General features: G+C 38.7%; 1 protein-coding gene across 1 annotated transcript in view; it reads left to right on the forward strand.

The window, feature by feature from the left end:
• The window catches only part of THBS4 (thrombospondin 4), a 46,227-nt gene that overhangs the window by 10,031 nt on the left and 23,521 nt on the right, over nucleotides 1-12,675 (forward strand). Inside the window, exon 3 of the mRNA XM_019728193.3 lies at nucleotides 11,320-11,567. Coding sequence (XP_019583752.2) covers nucleotides 11,320-11,567 — 248 coding nt within the window. The remainder of the gene's footprint in view (nucleotides 1-11,319; nucleotides 11,568-12,675) is intronic.

Consider the following 12,675-nt stretch of genomic DNA (forward strand, 5'->3'; position numbering starts at 1 on the left):
TGGTTGATGCTTTTGTCATATCTGGAATAGAGGCAACTTTCCAGTTAGTATCTGCATGTGAGTCACAGTTAAAACCTTAACAACTGTGTCACTGTGACTATATGTCTGAATCGCTCTTAGCTTTAATTACGATCTCTAAAGTGAGATAATAGCCGCCTCACAGGTTGATTGCAAGAAGTGAATTATATAAAGTATAATAACTTTTTTTAGACTGTGATGCTCAGTAAAAATGTCAGATTCTTATATAAAGAAGGGAGGGAGGGAGGGAGGGGAGGAAGAAAAGGACAGCAGGAAGGGAGGGGAGCTGGGGAAGGAGGGAGAGAGAGAGAGAGGGAGATGGAGGTGGCAGTGTAGCGGTAGATAGATATCTCTCTACTGTTTAGGTAACTATCTTCCAAAGACAGTGATGATTTGGTGAACTCTTCTTGGCTTGCCTTGATGAAAGCTTTAACCTTTTAGAAAAAGCAAATGAGAAGAACTGCTTCTTTAGTTAATTTGATCACCACAGAAGAACAACTTGGTGCTGTGGAAATTAAGGGAACCCCAAGAATTTGCAGTAATGACTGGAAAGAGTCAGGCAAGCTCCTTAGCCTGAAGGTATCTTATGTCAGATAGTTCAGAGTAGTGGTTCTGAAGCCTGTGGCCTAAAGAGAGATACAGCTTGAGAGAGATGAAAGAGTTTAAAAATTAGAATTCTGAACCCAATAATGAATGGCAAAAAAATGAGGTGCCTCAAACAGTAATAATATTTATGGAACCCTGACAGTGTATCAGGACTGTGCTAAATGCTCAACACTCATTTTCCCTTTTAACTTTCACAATATTCTTATGAGGTGCCTTTGAATGAACTCAATTTTAAATTGGTCATATGCAGAAAATGGAAAGAGTTTAGTGAACTTTAGGACAGACCCCAAGAGGGTTAGATTATTATTCATGTATTTTAGGATTACCTAGAAAAGAAAGCTAGGATTATTTGAAGACAAATAGGTTTACTAAAAATAAGTCATGCCAAACTTTTTTTGTAAGTAAAGTCTCTACACTGATAGAGCAAAAAGATGCTATGAATATAATGTATCTCGACTTCAGAAAAGAATTTTATTAAGTTACTCATTATACCCTTCTGAATAACATTTTAAAAGTGAGCTACATAAATAGTACTGTTAGGAGTTGGTAGGTTGCCTTATAGCAAATTATCTGGTGGTTTTTGACAAGGCTCTATCTTGGGCATTGAACTCTTCAACTTCTTAGTGACTTAGGTGAAGACATAGACAGTATTTTATCATGTTTGCAATTGGTACAAAGCTGAAAAAGACAGTAGAACATATTGGATGCCATCATCAAGATTTATAAGGACCTACCAGGATGACATGATATGCCACCACCAGTCAGATAAAATTTAACAGGAATAAATGTAAATTCATCATCTAGGCATGAGAAGGAAATTGCAGAAATACAGGATGTGGGAGATCTATCCTAAGGGTTCTAGTCACCAACATTAAGGACAAATCATTGTTGATCACAATGCCTCACATAGTCGTTGCTCAAAAATATTTGCTGAATGAACAAACAGATACAGTGATGCAATGGTTTTATAAAGCTCCTTAAATTATAGGCTTTGTTAATGCATGCATGTGGCCAGATGAAGGGAGCTAATAGTCCGACTGCACTCTGAATTGTCCAGCCCACATCTGGAATCTCGTGTCTATTCCTGGACACATTTCATGGGGACACCATCAAGTCAGAGATTACCTTGAGAGTCACCAAAACAGCACCCCTCTGAACTTATTGTTTACTGCATCATAAGTCAAAAAATTAAAGGAATTGGAGAAATAAAGGAGCCAGACGGAAGAGAAAGAGAGGTAAAAGTTGCCTTAAACTATTTGAAGACTATCATTCAGATTGAGGATAAGACTAAATCTGTCTATAGCTCTGAAGAGTAAAATGAGGACCCACTGGTGGAAGGGAGAGGAAACAAATACTGGCTCTATATTAGGAAAATCTTGGAGAGCAATCCAAAACTGAAATGGTTTTCTCCACAAAGTAATGAGTTCCTTGTTACTGGAAATGTGCTGGTAGAGGCTGCATTTGTATTGAAGGAATTTGTGAAATGAGATATTAAGCTGGATAACTTATAATGCTAATATTCTGTGGCTCTTCCAAGGCTAGAGAGGTTCCGTGGGCACTTAAGAAATTGCTTTGCAACTCTCTCCTATAACATGACCTTCGGATTCTGTGCATACTCCCTGCTTTTTCATCCACAAGATAGTTGTGTACAGTGATGAGTCTCATAATTCCTCAAAATATAAAGCCTGCTGCAGATGCTTAATATAATTACTGTGCTTCCTTTCAGTGGATGATTTCTTTGCGCTCTCTGTGAGTGTGTGTGTGTGTGTGTGTGTGTGTGTGTGTGTGTGTACACTCTGTAAACTGCATTTTTTCAAACCACTGTAAGAAAATTTTGAACCACACAAACTACATTTATCACACCTGGGAGTTACCCAGAATACTTACAGGAAAAGCAATTTGATGATTTGCTTTTTATATATTTCCAAAGCGCTAAAGTTACAAAGACCTAGAGTATAGGGCATAAAGATAAATAAGCAAAGACAAACAAGAATATCCATCACAAGAGACATTAATGGCAATAAAGCTTTTTGAAATATACAATTATTTTAAAAGGAGAGGAAAGGTTGACACCAATGGCTTTCATCATATATTTAAAAGTGCCAAAGAGCAAAGCCATTTGCCAAGCAAAGCAGAGAGTGCTACCTTCCCGAGTTTGCTGCCTGCAGGCCAGGTCACTCTGAACTCCTTTGCCCAAGCAGACAAAATATAATTTCCAGTTCTTTAAAGCTGACACTGCTTCATTGCTTTGACATTCAACACATCATAATATTTTTGACTACCGGGTCCGTTTAAAAAAAAAAAAAAAAGAACTCTTTGGAAATTCTTCCCCAAGATAGCAATATTTCAAATCTTTATTGCTTGGGTTTGCTTTTTCATCTCCTGCCTGTCACTGAGATGGTATTTAACCAGGCCGAGCTGTGTGGTTCCTATGTTAGCTTGATACCGAGGCATGGGAATGTAGCCATAAAATCTGGCCCCAAATTATCAAGTACACGAAGGTGCTAAGGTTAGAAGGAAAGGATTTAGGTAAATAAACCAAAAGATACCTGCCCCCCACATTTTTAAAAAGACTGTAGTTTTTAAAATATCAGAGTGAACATGTGATACTCTATTTTTTGTGTGCAATAAATAGTTGTATTTGGTGCTCTCTGATGCTATGGTACATGGGAAAATTAGTAAGAAATAGATCCCTAGAGTTTATGCTCTAGTAGAGAAGATAAGAGAAATAAACACAAATAGATATACTAATGCCTACATTTGTATAGCAGTTTATAGTTTTGCATTTTCTTATTTGACTACCACTGAAATCAAAATGAAGTAGGAAAAACAGCTTCTTAACACTCCATTTAGAAGCTTAAGAAGTGGACACAGTTACGTGACCCTAGGCTTGTTAGTTTTGCTATTAAGTATCTGAGCCGTAACTGGAATTTGAATCATGGAAAAGTTCCAAGAAAGTGTTATGGGACTATAAATGAGACATATAACTTTCAAGCATGGGGAAGAAGGAAGACTCCAGGGAGTGGGGTGCATTTGAGCTGAATATTCGCTTCAGATGTGTAGCAATGGACAGCTATGGAGAAGAAAACATTCCACACAGGAAGAACAGGATGAGGCAGGCTGGAGAAAGCTAGAGAGGGGTGAAAACCTAGAACAAGTTGTTTAGCTTGGCTGGGCATCGGCAGCATGGAGAGTCATGAAGGTGGCAGAAGGTTGGGGTTAGTCCTGGGGTAAGGAATGCAGGCATTATTTAGGACCCACTAGGGAGCTCTTAAAGGAGTTCATTTGCTTGTTCCTGGGTTGATTTGAGAAGGCAATAACTTGGTCAGAAGAGTCCTCTAAGAAGCTCCAGTTGTCCAGAAAAACTGCAGAAAGAGACTTAAGTAGGAAGGTGAGTCAGAAATCTGACAAAGCAACCCAGAGATGGAACAGGGTAGAGGCAGAAACGCCATTTGAAGATCTACAGCCTTCAGCTCTATCAGATGAGCAGAGTTCTTTGTATGGGCCGAGGGAGAGAGCTAGGACGAAATCACCAAGCAAACTTGTTTCAGTTCGTGGTGAATGCAAAGGTTGCAAGAGAACTGAATATGCCACAGCTAAAGAAACAAGAGTTGTTTTCCTGAGAGAGATGCTCCAGGAGGCATGCGGAGATGTGGGAGACCCAGGAGAAGACCATGCCTACCAATCTCAGGACACCGGCTTGTCACTCCTCCAGAAGGGGAAATGATTGTCTCGTTCTGTAGTATTTTGTCCTCTGGTTTGATCCCTCTGCTATGTGTGTGTGCTGGGCTAAGATAGGATGAGGTGATCACTCGGAAAGGGGGGCCAGAGAGAAGAGGGAACCATGTCTGTTGTCTCCACTCTGATGGTGCTGCTTCTGGAGAAGGTCACCCAGCAGGCTGCAAGCTCTGGGCCAGAGCTTTAGGCTGTTTCTGGACTCTGTATGACTGATGTGAAAATGTTGAGTTTTCTGAGCAGGTGCCTGTCTGCCCTCTGGGGTAGTCTTACTGCTCTGAAGATGAAATAAGTATAGAAGCACTGAAGTAAGGAATTTGCAATAAAAAAGAAAAATGAAAAATGGAAGCCATAAGAGAAACAAGAATTATTGGATCAAGTATGAAGAATGGTAAATGTCAAAGCACTTGATAATATTTCTGCTAACAGACACTGTGAAGATGGAAGTTTCCATAATTCTTCTTTTCCTTTTTTCTTCTTCTTGCTATTGTCACGAGATCTAGGAGCATAAGGAATTTGTCATTTCAGTGTTCATTGCAGCACAGAGCAAGGCAGAAGTACCCTTAAATGGCAGCATGAACACAATAGTAGGTTTTGCTACCTGCAATAAATGTTGAATTGCCACTCTCTAAACTTTTTATATTTTATGTGAAAAGCTTTAAATGCAATCATTTAGTTATTCATTGTAAGTTCATATTCACAACATTTAATGTGCACCTGTTATGTGTAAAGTACTCCACTAGGTTCTGTATTTATAAATTAAACTTAGCTGTTCAGCTATGAAAATAAATCATGGCTCACATGCCCTGGAAGGTCTGTTAAAAGCAGGCAAGATGCCTGTGAAAATATGCTTCCTTTGAATTCCACAGAAATCTCAGTTTGGGGAACAAAAACAAGAGTATTTGTTTTAAGCCACTCTGTGTATCCTCTGAAATTGTTAATATGAGGAACAGAGGTTGTAGCTGTCATGAGAATAAGGAGATATTGAGTATATGTGTCTGTGACCTAATTGAAGTTTGGTGGTCCAAGTGGTATTTTTATGACCTGTAAAAACTCCAGGTATTTGGAAAAAATAAAGACATAGAAGTTTAAAAAATGTAATGAATGCCTGTTTGGGTTCAATTTCTCCTTCTTTTGGGTATTTTATACACCTCTAATTTCCAGCCATGCAGTTACTATTGTAAATTCTTAACAATTTTAAATAAAGGGGTAAAAATTCTGTTCTATCCCATATTTAAAAGACCTCAAGAATTTTAATTCATGTTTATTTTCCTCCATCCCACTATTTTCTTTCTCTTCCTACCATAGTTATTTAAGTCCTCGATATTTTACTTCAGGAAACATAGTATTGTTCTAGAGTCTAGCCAATCTGTCCTGCCAGGTCTTATCAGTTCTTTTCTCTCAGTAAGCAAGTGGTGGTGACCACGTAGGTGGAAGAGAGCTTTTGTCTGACTCCTCCTGGCATCTCCGAACGTCGCAGAACCTGATGCCAGCTGGCCCTCGCCAGCCATGGTCAAATGGAAGCTTAAATCTAGTCAGAGCTTAAAGGGGTGTGAACATCAACCGAGAAAGTGTCATGTGGAGAAAGCCTTCAAGTTGCACAGTAGTGATTCTTTTCTTTGGCAAGACAGCAACATAAGCAGGTATTCCTGGCTGGCTACTCCATGGGGCAGCACCAAGTTGGCATTTACACTACAAAACAGGGACCTGAGGAAAGATGATCCGAATTACTTGCTGCAAATCGTGCAGATTGAGAGAAGCACCTTTTGGGTATATGTGTGTAATTCATTTCTGTTTTACTTTTTTGTATTATAAAAGTAATACAGGTTTCGTGTAGAAAAATGAGACAATGAAGATAGGCAAGAGAAAAAATACATCATCTAAGCACACAGCAATGAGCAGATTAACATTGACATATGTCCTTCTAATTTTATATATATGCATATATACATATATACATACACATGTATTATTTTCCTAAATGAAACTATACTGACTTACAACCTTTTTTCACTCAACAAAATACTGGGAATGTCTTTTTATGTTTTTTCCAGTTAAATTTAAGGGGGTAACATTGGTTAATAACGTTATATAAGTTACAAGTGTACAATTCTATCATCTGTATATTGTCTTGTGTACCCACCACCCACTCTAATCTCCTTCTGTCACCATATATTTGACCCCCTTTACCCTCTTCATCCTCCTCCCACACCCTTCCCCTCTGGTAACCACCATACTGTTGTCTGTGTCTATGAATTTGTTTGTTTTGTTGGTTTGTTTTTTACTTTCTGTTTATATCCCACACATGAATGAAATTATATGGTTCTTCTCCTTTTCCATCTGACTTACTTCACTTAATATGGTACTCTCACAATTGATCCATGTTGTCCCAAATGGCAGTATTTTGTCCTTTTTTATGGCTGAATAGTATTCCCTTATATATGTATGACATCTTCTTTACCCAGTCATCCACCGAAGGACACTTAGGTTGTTTCCATGCCTTGGCTACTATGAAAAATGCTGCAAAGAACATAGTGGTACATATGACTTTACAAACAAATGTTTCCAAAGTTTTCAGGTAGATATCCAGAAGTGGGATTGCTGGGTCACGTGGTAGCTCTAGTCTTAATTTTTTGAGGACCCTCCATACTGTTTTCCACAGTGGCTGTACCAATTTACATTCCCACCAGCAGTGTACAAGAGTTCCTTTCCACATCCTAACACTTGTTTTTTCTTATATTATTCATAATAGCCATTTTAACAGGTGTGAGGTGGTATGTCATTGTGGTTTTGATTTGCATTTCCCTTATAAGTGAATATAGCTAGTGAATTTGAGCATCTTTTTTCATATATCTCTTGGCCATTTGTATGTCTTCTTGGAAAGAGTGTCTGTTCAGATTATTGGCCCTTTTTTTTAAAAAAAAGATTTTATTGGGGAAGGGGAACAGGACTTTATTGGGGAACAGAGTGTACTTCCAGGACTTTTTTCCAAGTCAAGTTGTTGTCCTTTCAATCTTAGTTGTGGAGGGTGCCGTTCAGCTTCAAGTTGTTGTCCTTTCAGTCTTAGTTGTGGAGGGCGCAGCTCAGCTCCAGGTCCAGTTGCCGTTGCTAGTTGCAGGGGGCGCAGCCCACCATCCCTTGAGGCAGTCAAACCGGTAACCTTGTGGTTGAGAGGATGAGCTCCAACCAACTGAGCCATCCAAGGCCCATTTTTTTACTTGGATTGTTTGTTTGTTTTTTGTCGAGTTGTATGAGTTCTTTATATATTTTGGTATTAGCTCCTTATCAGAGGTGTGGTTTGCAAATAGCTTCTCCCATTCAATTGGTTACTTTTTTGTTTTGTTGATGGTTTCTTTTGCCATGCAGAAGCTTGTAAGTTTGATGTAGTCCCATTTGTTTATTTTTGCTTTTACTTCCCTTGCCTTTGGGGGTCAAGTTCACAAAAACCTCTCTGAGACCAAGGTCCATAAGTTTAGTACCAATGTTTTCTTTTATGTATCTTAGTGTTTCAGGTCTTATATTTAAGTCTTTCACCTATTTTTAGTGAATTTTTGTATATGCTGTCAGATAGCAGTCTAGATTCATTCTTTTTCATGTGGCTTTCCAATTTTCCCAGCACCATTTATTGAAGAGGCTTTCCTTTTTCCATTGTATGTTTTTGGCTCCTCTGTCAAAAATTAGTTGCCCGTATAATTGTGGGTTTATTTCTGGGCTCTCAATTCTGTTCCATTGGTCTGTGTGTCTGTTTTTCTGCCAGTATCATACTGTTTTGATTATTGTAGCTTTGTGGTATAATTTGAAGTCAGGGAATGTGATACCTCTGGCTTTTTTTTTTCTTCTCAGAATTGCTTTGGCTATTCAGGGTCTTTTGTGGTTCCATACAAATTGATGATTTTTTTGTTGGTGTTCTATTTCTTCGAAAAATGCCATTGGGGTTTTGATGGGGATTGCATTAAATCTGTATATTGCTTTAGTTATGGCCATTTTAACTATGTTGATTCTTCTAATCCATGAACACGGAATATCTTCCCATTTTTTTTGTGTATTTGTCAGTTTCTTTCAACAATTTCTTGTAGTTGTCTGTGTATAGGTCCTTCACTACCTTTGTTCAGTTTATTCCTAGGTATTTTATCCTTTTTGTTACAATTGCAAATGGGATTGTTTTCTTCATTTCTTTTTCTGATATTTCATTTAGTATATAGGAACACAACAGATTTTCATACATTAATTTGGTATCCTGCAACTTTACTGTATTTGTTTGTTGTTTCTAATAGTCTTTTGGTAGAATTGTTGGAATTTTCTGTATATAGAATCATATCATCTGCAAAAAATGACAGTGTTTCTTCTTCATTCCTAATTTGGATACCTTTAATTTCTAGGACTTGGCTAGGACTTCCAGTACTATGTTGACATGGTATGTACTATGGTGGCAAGAGTGGGCGTCCTTGTCTTGTCCCTGATCTTAAAGGAAAAACATTCAGTTTTCATCATTGAGTATATTAGCTGAAGGCTTGTCATGTATGGCCTTTATTATATTGAGGTACTTCTATACCCATTTTATTAAGTGTTTTAGTCATAAGTGGATGTTGTAGCTTGTCAAATGCTTTTCTATATCTAGTGATATGATCATATGATTTTTATCTTTTATTTTATTAATGTGTATCACATTGATTGATTTGCATATGTTGAATCATCCTTGCATCCCTAAAATAAACCCCACTCAGTCATGATGTATAATTTTTTAAATTTATCATTGTATTTGATTTGCTAGTATTTTGTTTAGAATTTTTGCATCTATGTTCATCAGAGATATTAACCTGTAATGTTCTTTCATTGCGTTGTCCTTGCCAGGTTTTGGTATCAGGGTAATGTTGGCCTCATAAAATTTGTTAGGAGGTACTGCCTCTTCTTCGATTTTTGGAAACATTTGAGAAGGATAAGTATTAAATCTTTGAATGTTTTGTAGAATTCACTAGTGAAGCCATTTGGTCCTGGACTTTTGGTTTTCAGAAGGTTTTTTATAACTTTCATTGTGTTACTGTTAATCAATCTATTTAGGTTTTCCAGTTCTTTATGGTTCAGTCTAAAAGGTTATATATCTCGAAGAATTTATCCATTTCTTTCAGGGTATCAAATTTGGTGGCATATAGCCTTTCATCATATTTTCCAGTAGGTGGTGCTGAAGTGCAATTTTTTTGTTTTCTCTTACCTGCATTACTCAGACTTCCAAGATCTCTGTGAGGTGGTGCCACCTTGGCTATGGAAAAAGCCCTGTACTCCCCAAGGAGGTCGACATCCTCTCTATGACTGGGTCGCCTTGGTCTCACAGCACTACCCCCATGGTGGGGTGTATTGGGCAATGGGGCTCTCGACCTATGAGTTCTAAGTGCTGCTTACCAGCAACCAGAAGCCACCAGCCACAGGGTACTATCTGAGGTATTCCAGCTGCCTCTATTGGGTTCTGCCATGATAGATGGGGGAGGGGTGGGCAGTGGGAGGGTGTTTCAAGCATCTGTGACTTTGTTTTTTCCACTGGGTTTTGCCACAGTGAGTATAGCCCAGTCTGGATGGAATGTTACTTCTGCCCCTTCATGACCTGTCTCCACTGCTGCTATGTCTGATGGGGCTGGAGGGTGAGGGAGGCTCAAGGGTGAGAGGGGGTCGGATTTGCACATCTGCAGCTTTATTGTTTTCCTCTGGTGATAGTAGTGGCTCAACCACAGCTGCCAGCCTTTACACCACTTCTCCACTTAACCCTGGGCTCAACCTCAATGTGTACCAGCCTCTGGTCTGCTGAGTGGGGTTTGCAACCAGATTCTCCACTGCTACTGGATCCACTCAGACAATGGCGAGTGCTGCGGTGTGTCTGCCATTCCCGTCTCTGTCCTTCCCTGTCTTGCCTCCCCTGCTTGCTCTGATTCGCTTACTTTGGGTTTGGCAGTGGTACCTGTGAATTGACCTGGAGTTGTACTTGGTAGACTCACTAAACCCTTGGAAGCAAATCCCTTTGGTCTTTATAGCAAACCTCACCCAATGAGTTTCATTCCCAAAGGCTCAGCATCTAGGAACAGATTTTAGCCCAGGGCTTATTATATTTAGGGCAATAATGGAGTAAAAAAGCAAGGCAGAAAACCAGAATTTTAAAATTTGGATGAATTTTGATTTAGTGAGTTTAACAAGATATGTGAATGGATAGCTACCTGTATGGGGGGAAAAAAAATAAGGTAGTGGATCCCCCTCCTAGTCCTTCTTTTGCAACCATAGATACCTTTAACTTTCTAACTAAGCATTGTTAAAGTTGAGGATGGGTTGCTGAGAGAGAATAAACAGATTACATTCAATTCAGAATAGACAGATTACATTCAATTCAACATATGCTTATAGAGGCCTATCCAGGCCTAGCATTCTTTTAGTAGTGGAATAAACCACACTCAGTTTCAGCTTCTAGTCCTACCACTTTTCTGTGTCCTTGAGCAAGTTCCTTCCCTTATCTGAGCTTCACTTTTCTCCTCTGTAGGTATTCCAATTTCATAGGGTTGCAATGAGTAGAAATTAAGTGTTTAAAGCAACTAAGGGCAGCATGCGGCCCTATGGTAGTGCTCAGTAAATGTTTGGTGAATTAATGAATTCACGCCCTCTGGAGTTTACTTGGATTTTAGTTGACTCTTCATAGGTTCTGCTTGCTCATTGTACCAATCAGTATCTGAAATTATATTGTTTATTTCCAAATTTAATACTTATTGTCTGTCTTTCCAGGAGCATGAAACATTCTCAGCTATAGGGTGGGTTGCCAGTGCCAAGAACAATGCCTGGCACACAAGATGATGCCTATCGATGGTTCCAACTTGCTTCCATTCTTTCTGGTGACTCATGACTCAGCCTTGCGACCTTGAGGCTATTCAACACAGAACCACCCTGTTCCCCTTATCTCATTACCTATCGATCTGTGCTTGGTTCCAGCCATCCTCCGTTACCTGAAGAATGATAGGAAGATCCATTTGGTGGTTTTCAACAACTTGCAGCTGGCTGACGGCAAGCGTCACAGGATCCTCCTAAGACTGAGCAATTTGCAGCGAGGCGCTGGCTCGGTAGAGCTCTATGTGGACTGCACCCAAGTGGATTCCATTCACAATCTTCCCAGAGCCTTTTCGGGTCTCTCCCAGAGTCCTGAGTCTGTTGAATTGAGGACTTTCCAGAGGAGGGCACAGGTAGGAACCCACAAACCATTCTCTGATGTGGAAAGATGGGCTGCCGAGGCTCAGGGAATGTAGAGGCATGTGCTGAGGTCATGGATGGGTTTAATTCTGGCTGCACAGTAGAATCACCTGCCAAACAAACAAACAAAAAAAAACACTGCTAGAGGATCCATCCTCAAGTCAAACTGAATCAGAATCTATATGGGTCGTGTCTAGACATCAGTTTTTTAAAAAATATTGATTCTAATATAAAGCCAAAATCGAGAGCTTCTGCTTTAGATGATAAATGGAGACTTTTTGGATACAATTGTAAAGTTGGAAAGGAATGGAAAAATTTTTTTAACTATCTTAGGGTGATAGGACGATCTATTTTTAATTTTCTTACAGTTATCATTTATTATGTTTAATGAAAATTAAAGTGAACGATTGGAAGTGGCCAAGCAATAGGATCATTTGTCACAAGATCTTATCAGAACATCCCTAACAAAAGGATCGTATTGCCAACTTAGTTCCATGTGCCCTGAAAAATCCCAGCTCCTCTGTCTTCTGTTCTATGTTATATTGATGGTATATTTTTTTCATTATGTCATTGTACCTACTATAGAAATTGCCACATTTATTTCTTTTAGAATTGTGTGCTAGGAAGTCCTTTGTTTCCTATAAAGAACTAGTATTCTTTGTCTTTTCCATTAACTATAACTGTAACTGGTCATAGTTCCTGAATTTTATCTGATATGGAAGTAGTGCCAAAATCGGTAACTATGTTCATCTGTTATGGCCCATAATATTGTTGTCTTCTAGCTCTCAATCCTCATTTTCCATTTCTATTTTATTATCTGTGCTTTAGTTACAAGCTGCTCTGAGCCCTTTGTACAAAGAGGCAGGGTGTAAGCAATAATTTCCATTACAACTAGGAATGCTCAGAAGTTTTAGATAATATAAAAATAAATAAAAACTATGAATCTGATACTAGAGTTTTGCGCTTTTTTAAGCATTTTTAGGCAGAAATTCTAAGAAAACTAAAATCCAAGGTTTTTATTTTGTTTTTGCAGAGATAAATGTCATATGTATATATATTTAGTGTAGATTTATATTGAGAGAAAAAGATTAATGAATAGAA

The sequence above is a fragment of the Rhinolophus sinicus genome, chromosome 3 (assembly GCF_057876585.1).
Source record: "Rhinolophus sinicus isolate RSI-liver-muscle chromosome 3, RSI-T2T, whole genome shotgun sequence".
NCBI classification, from domain to species: domain Eukaryota; kingdom Metazoa; phylum Chordata; class Mammalia; order Chiroptera; family Rhinolophidae; genus Rhinolophus; species Rhinolophus sinicus.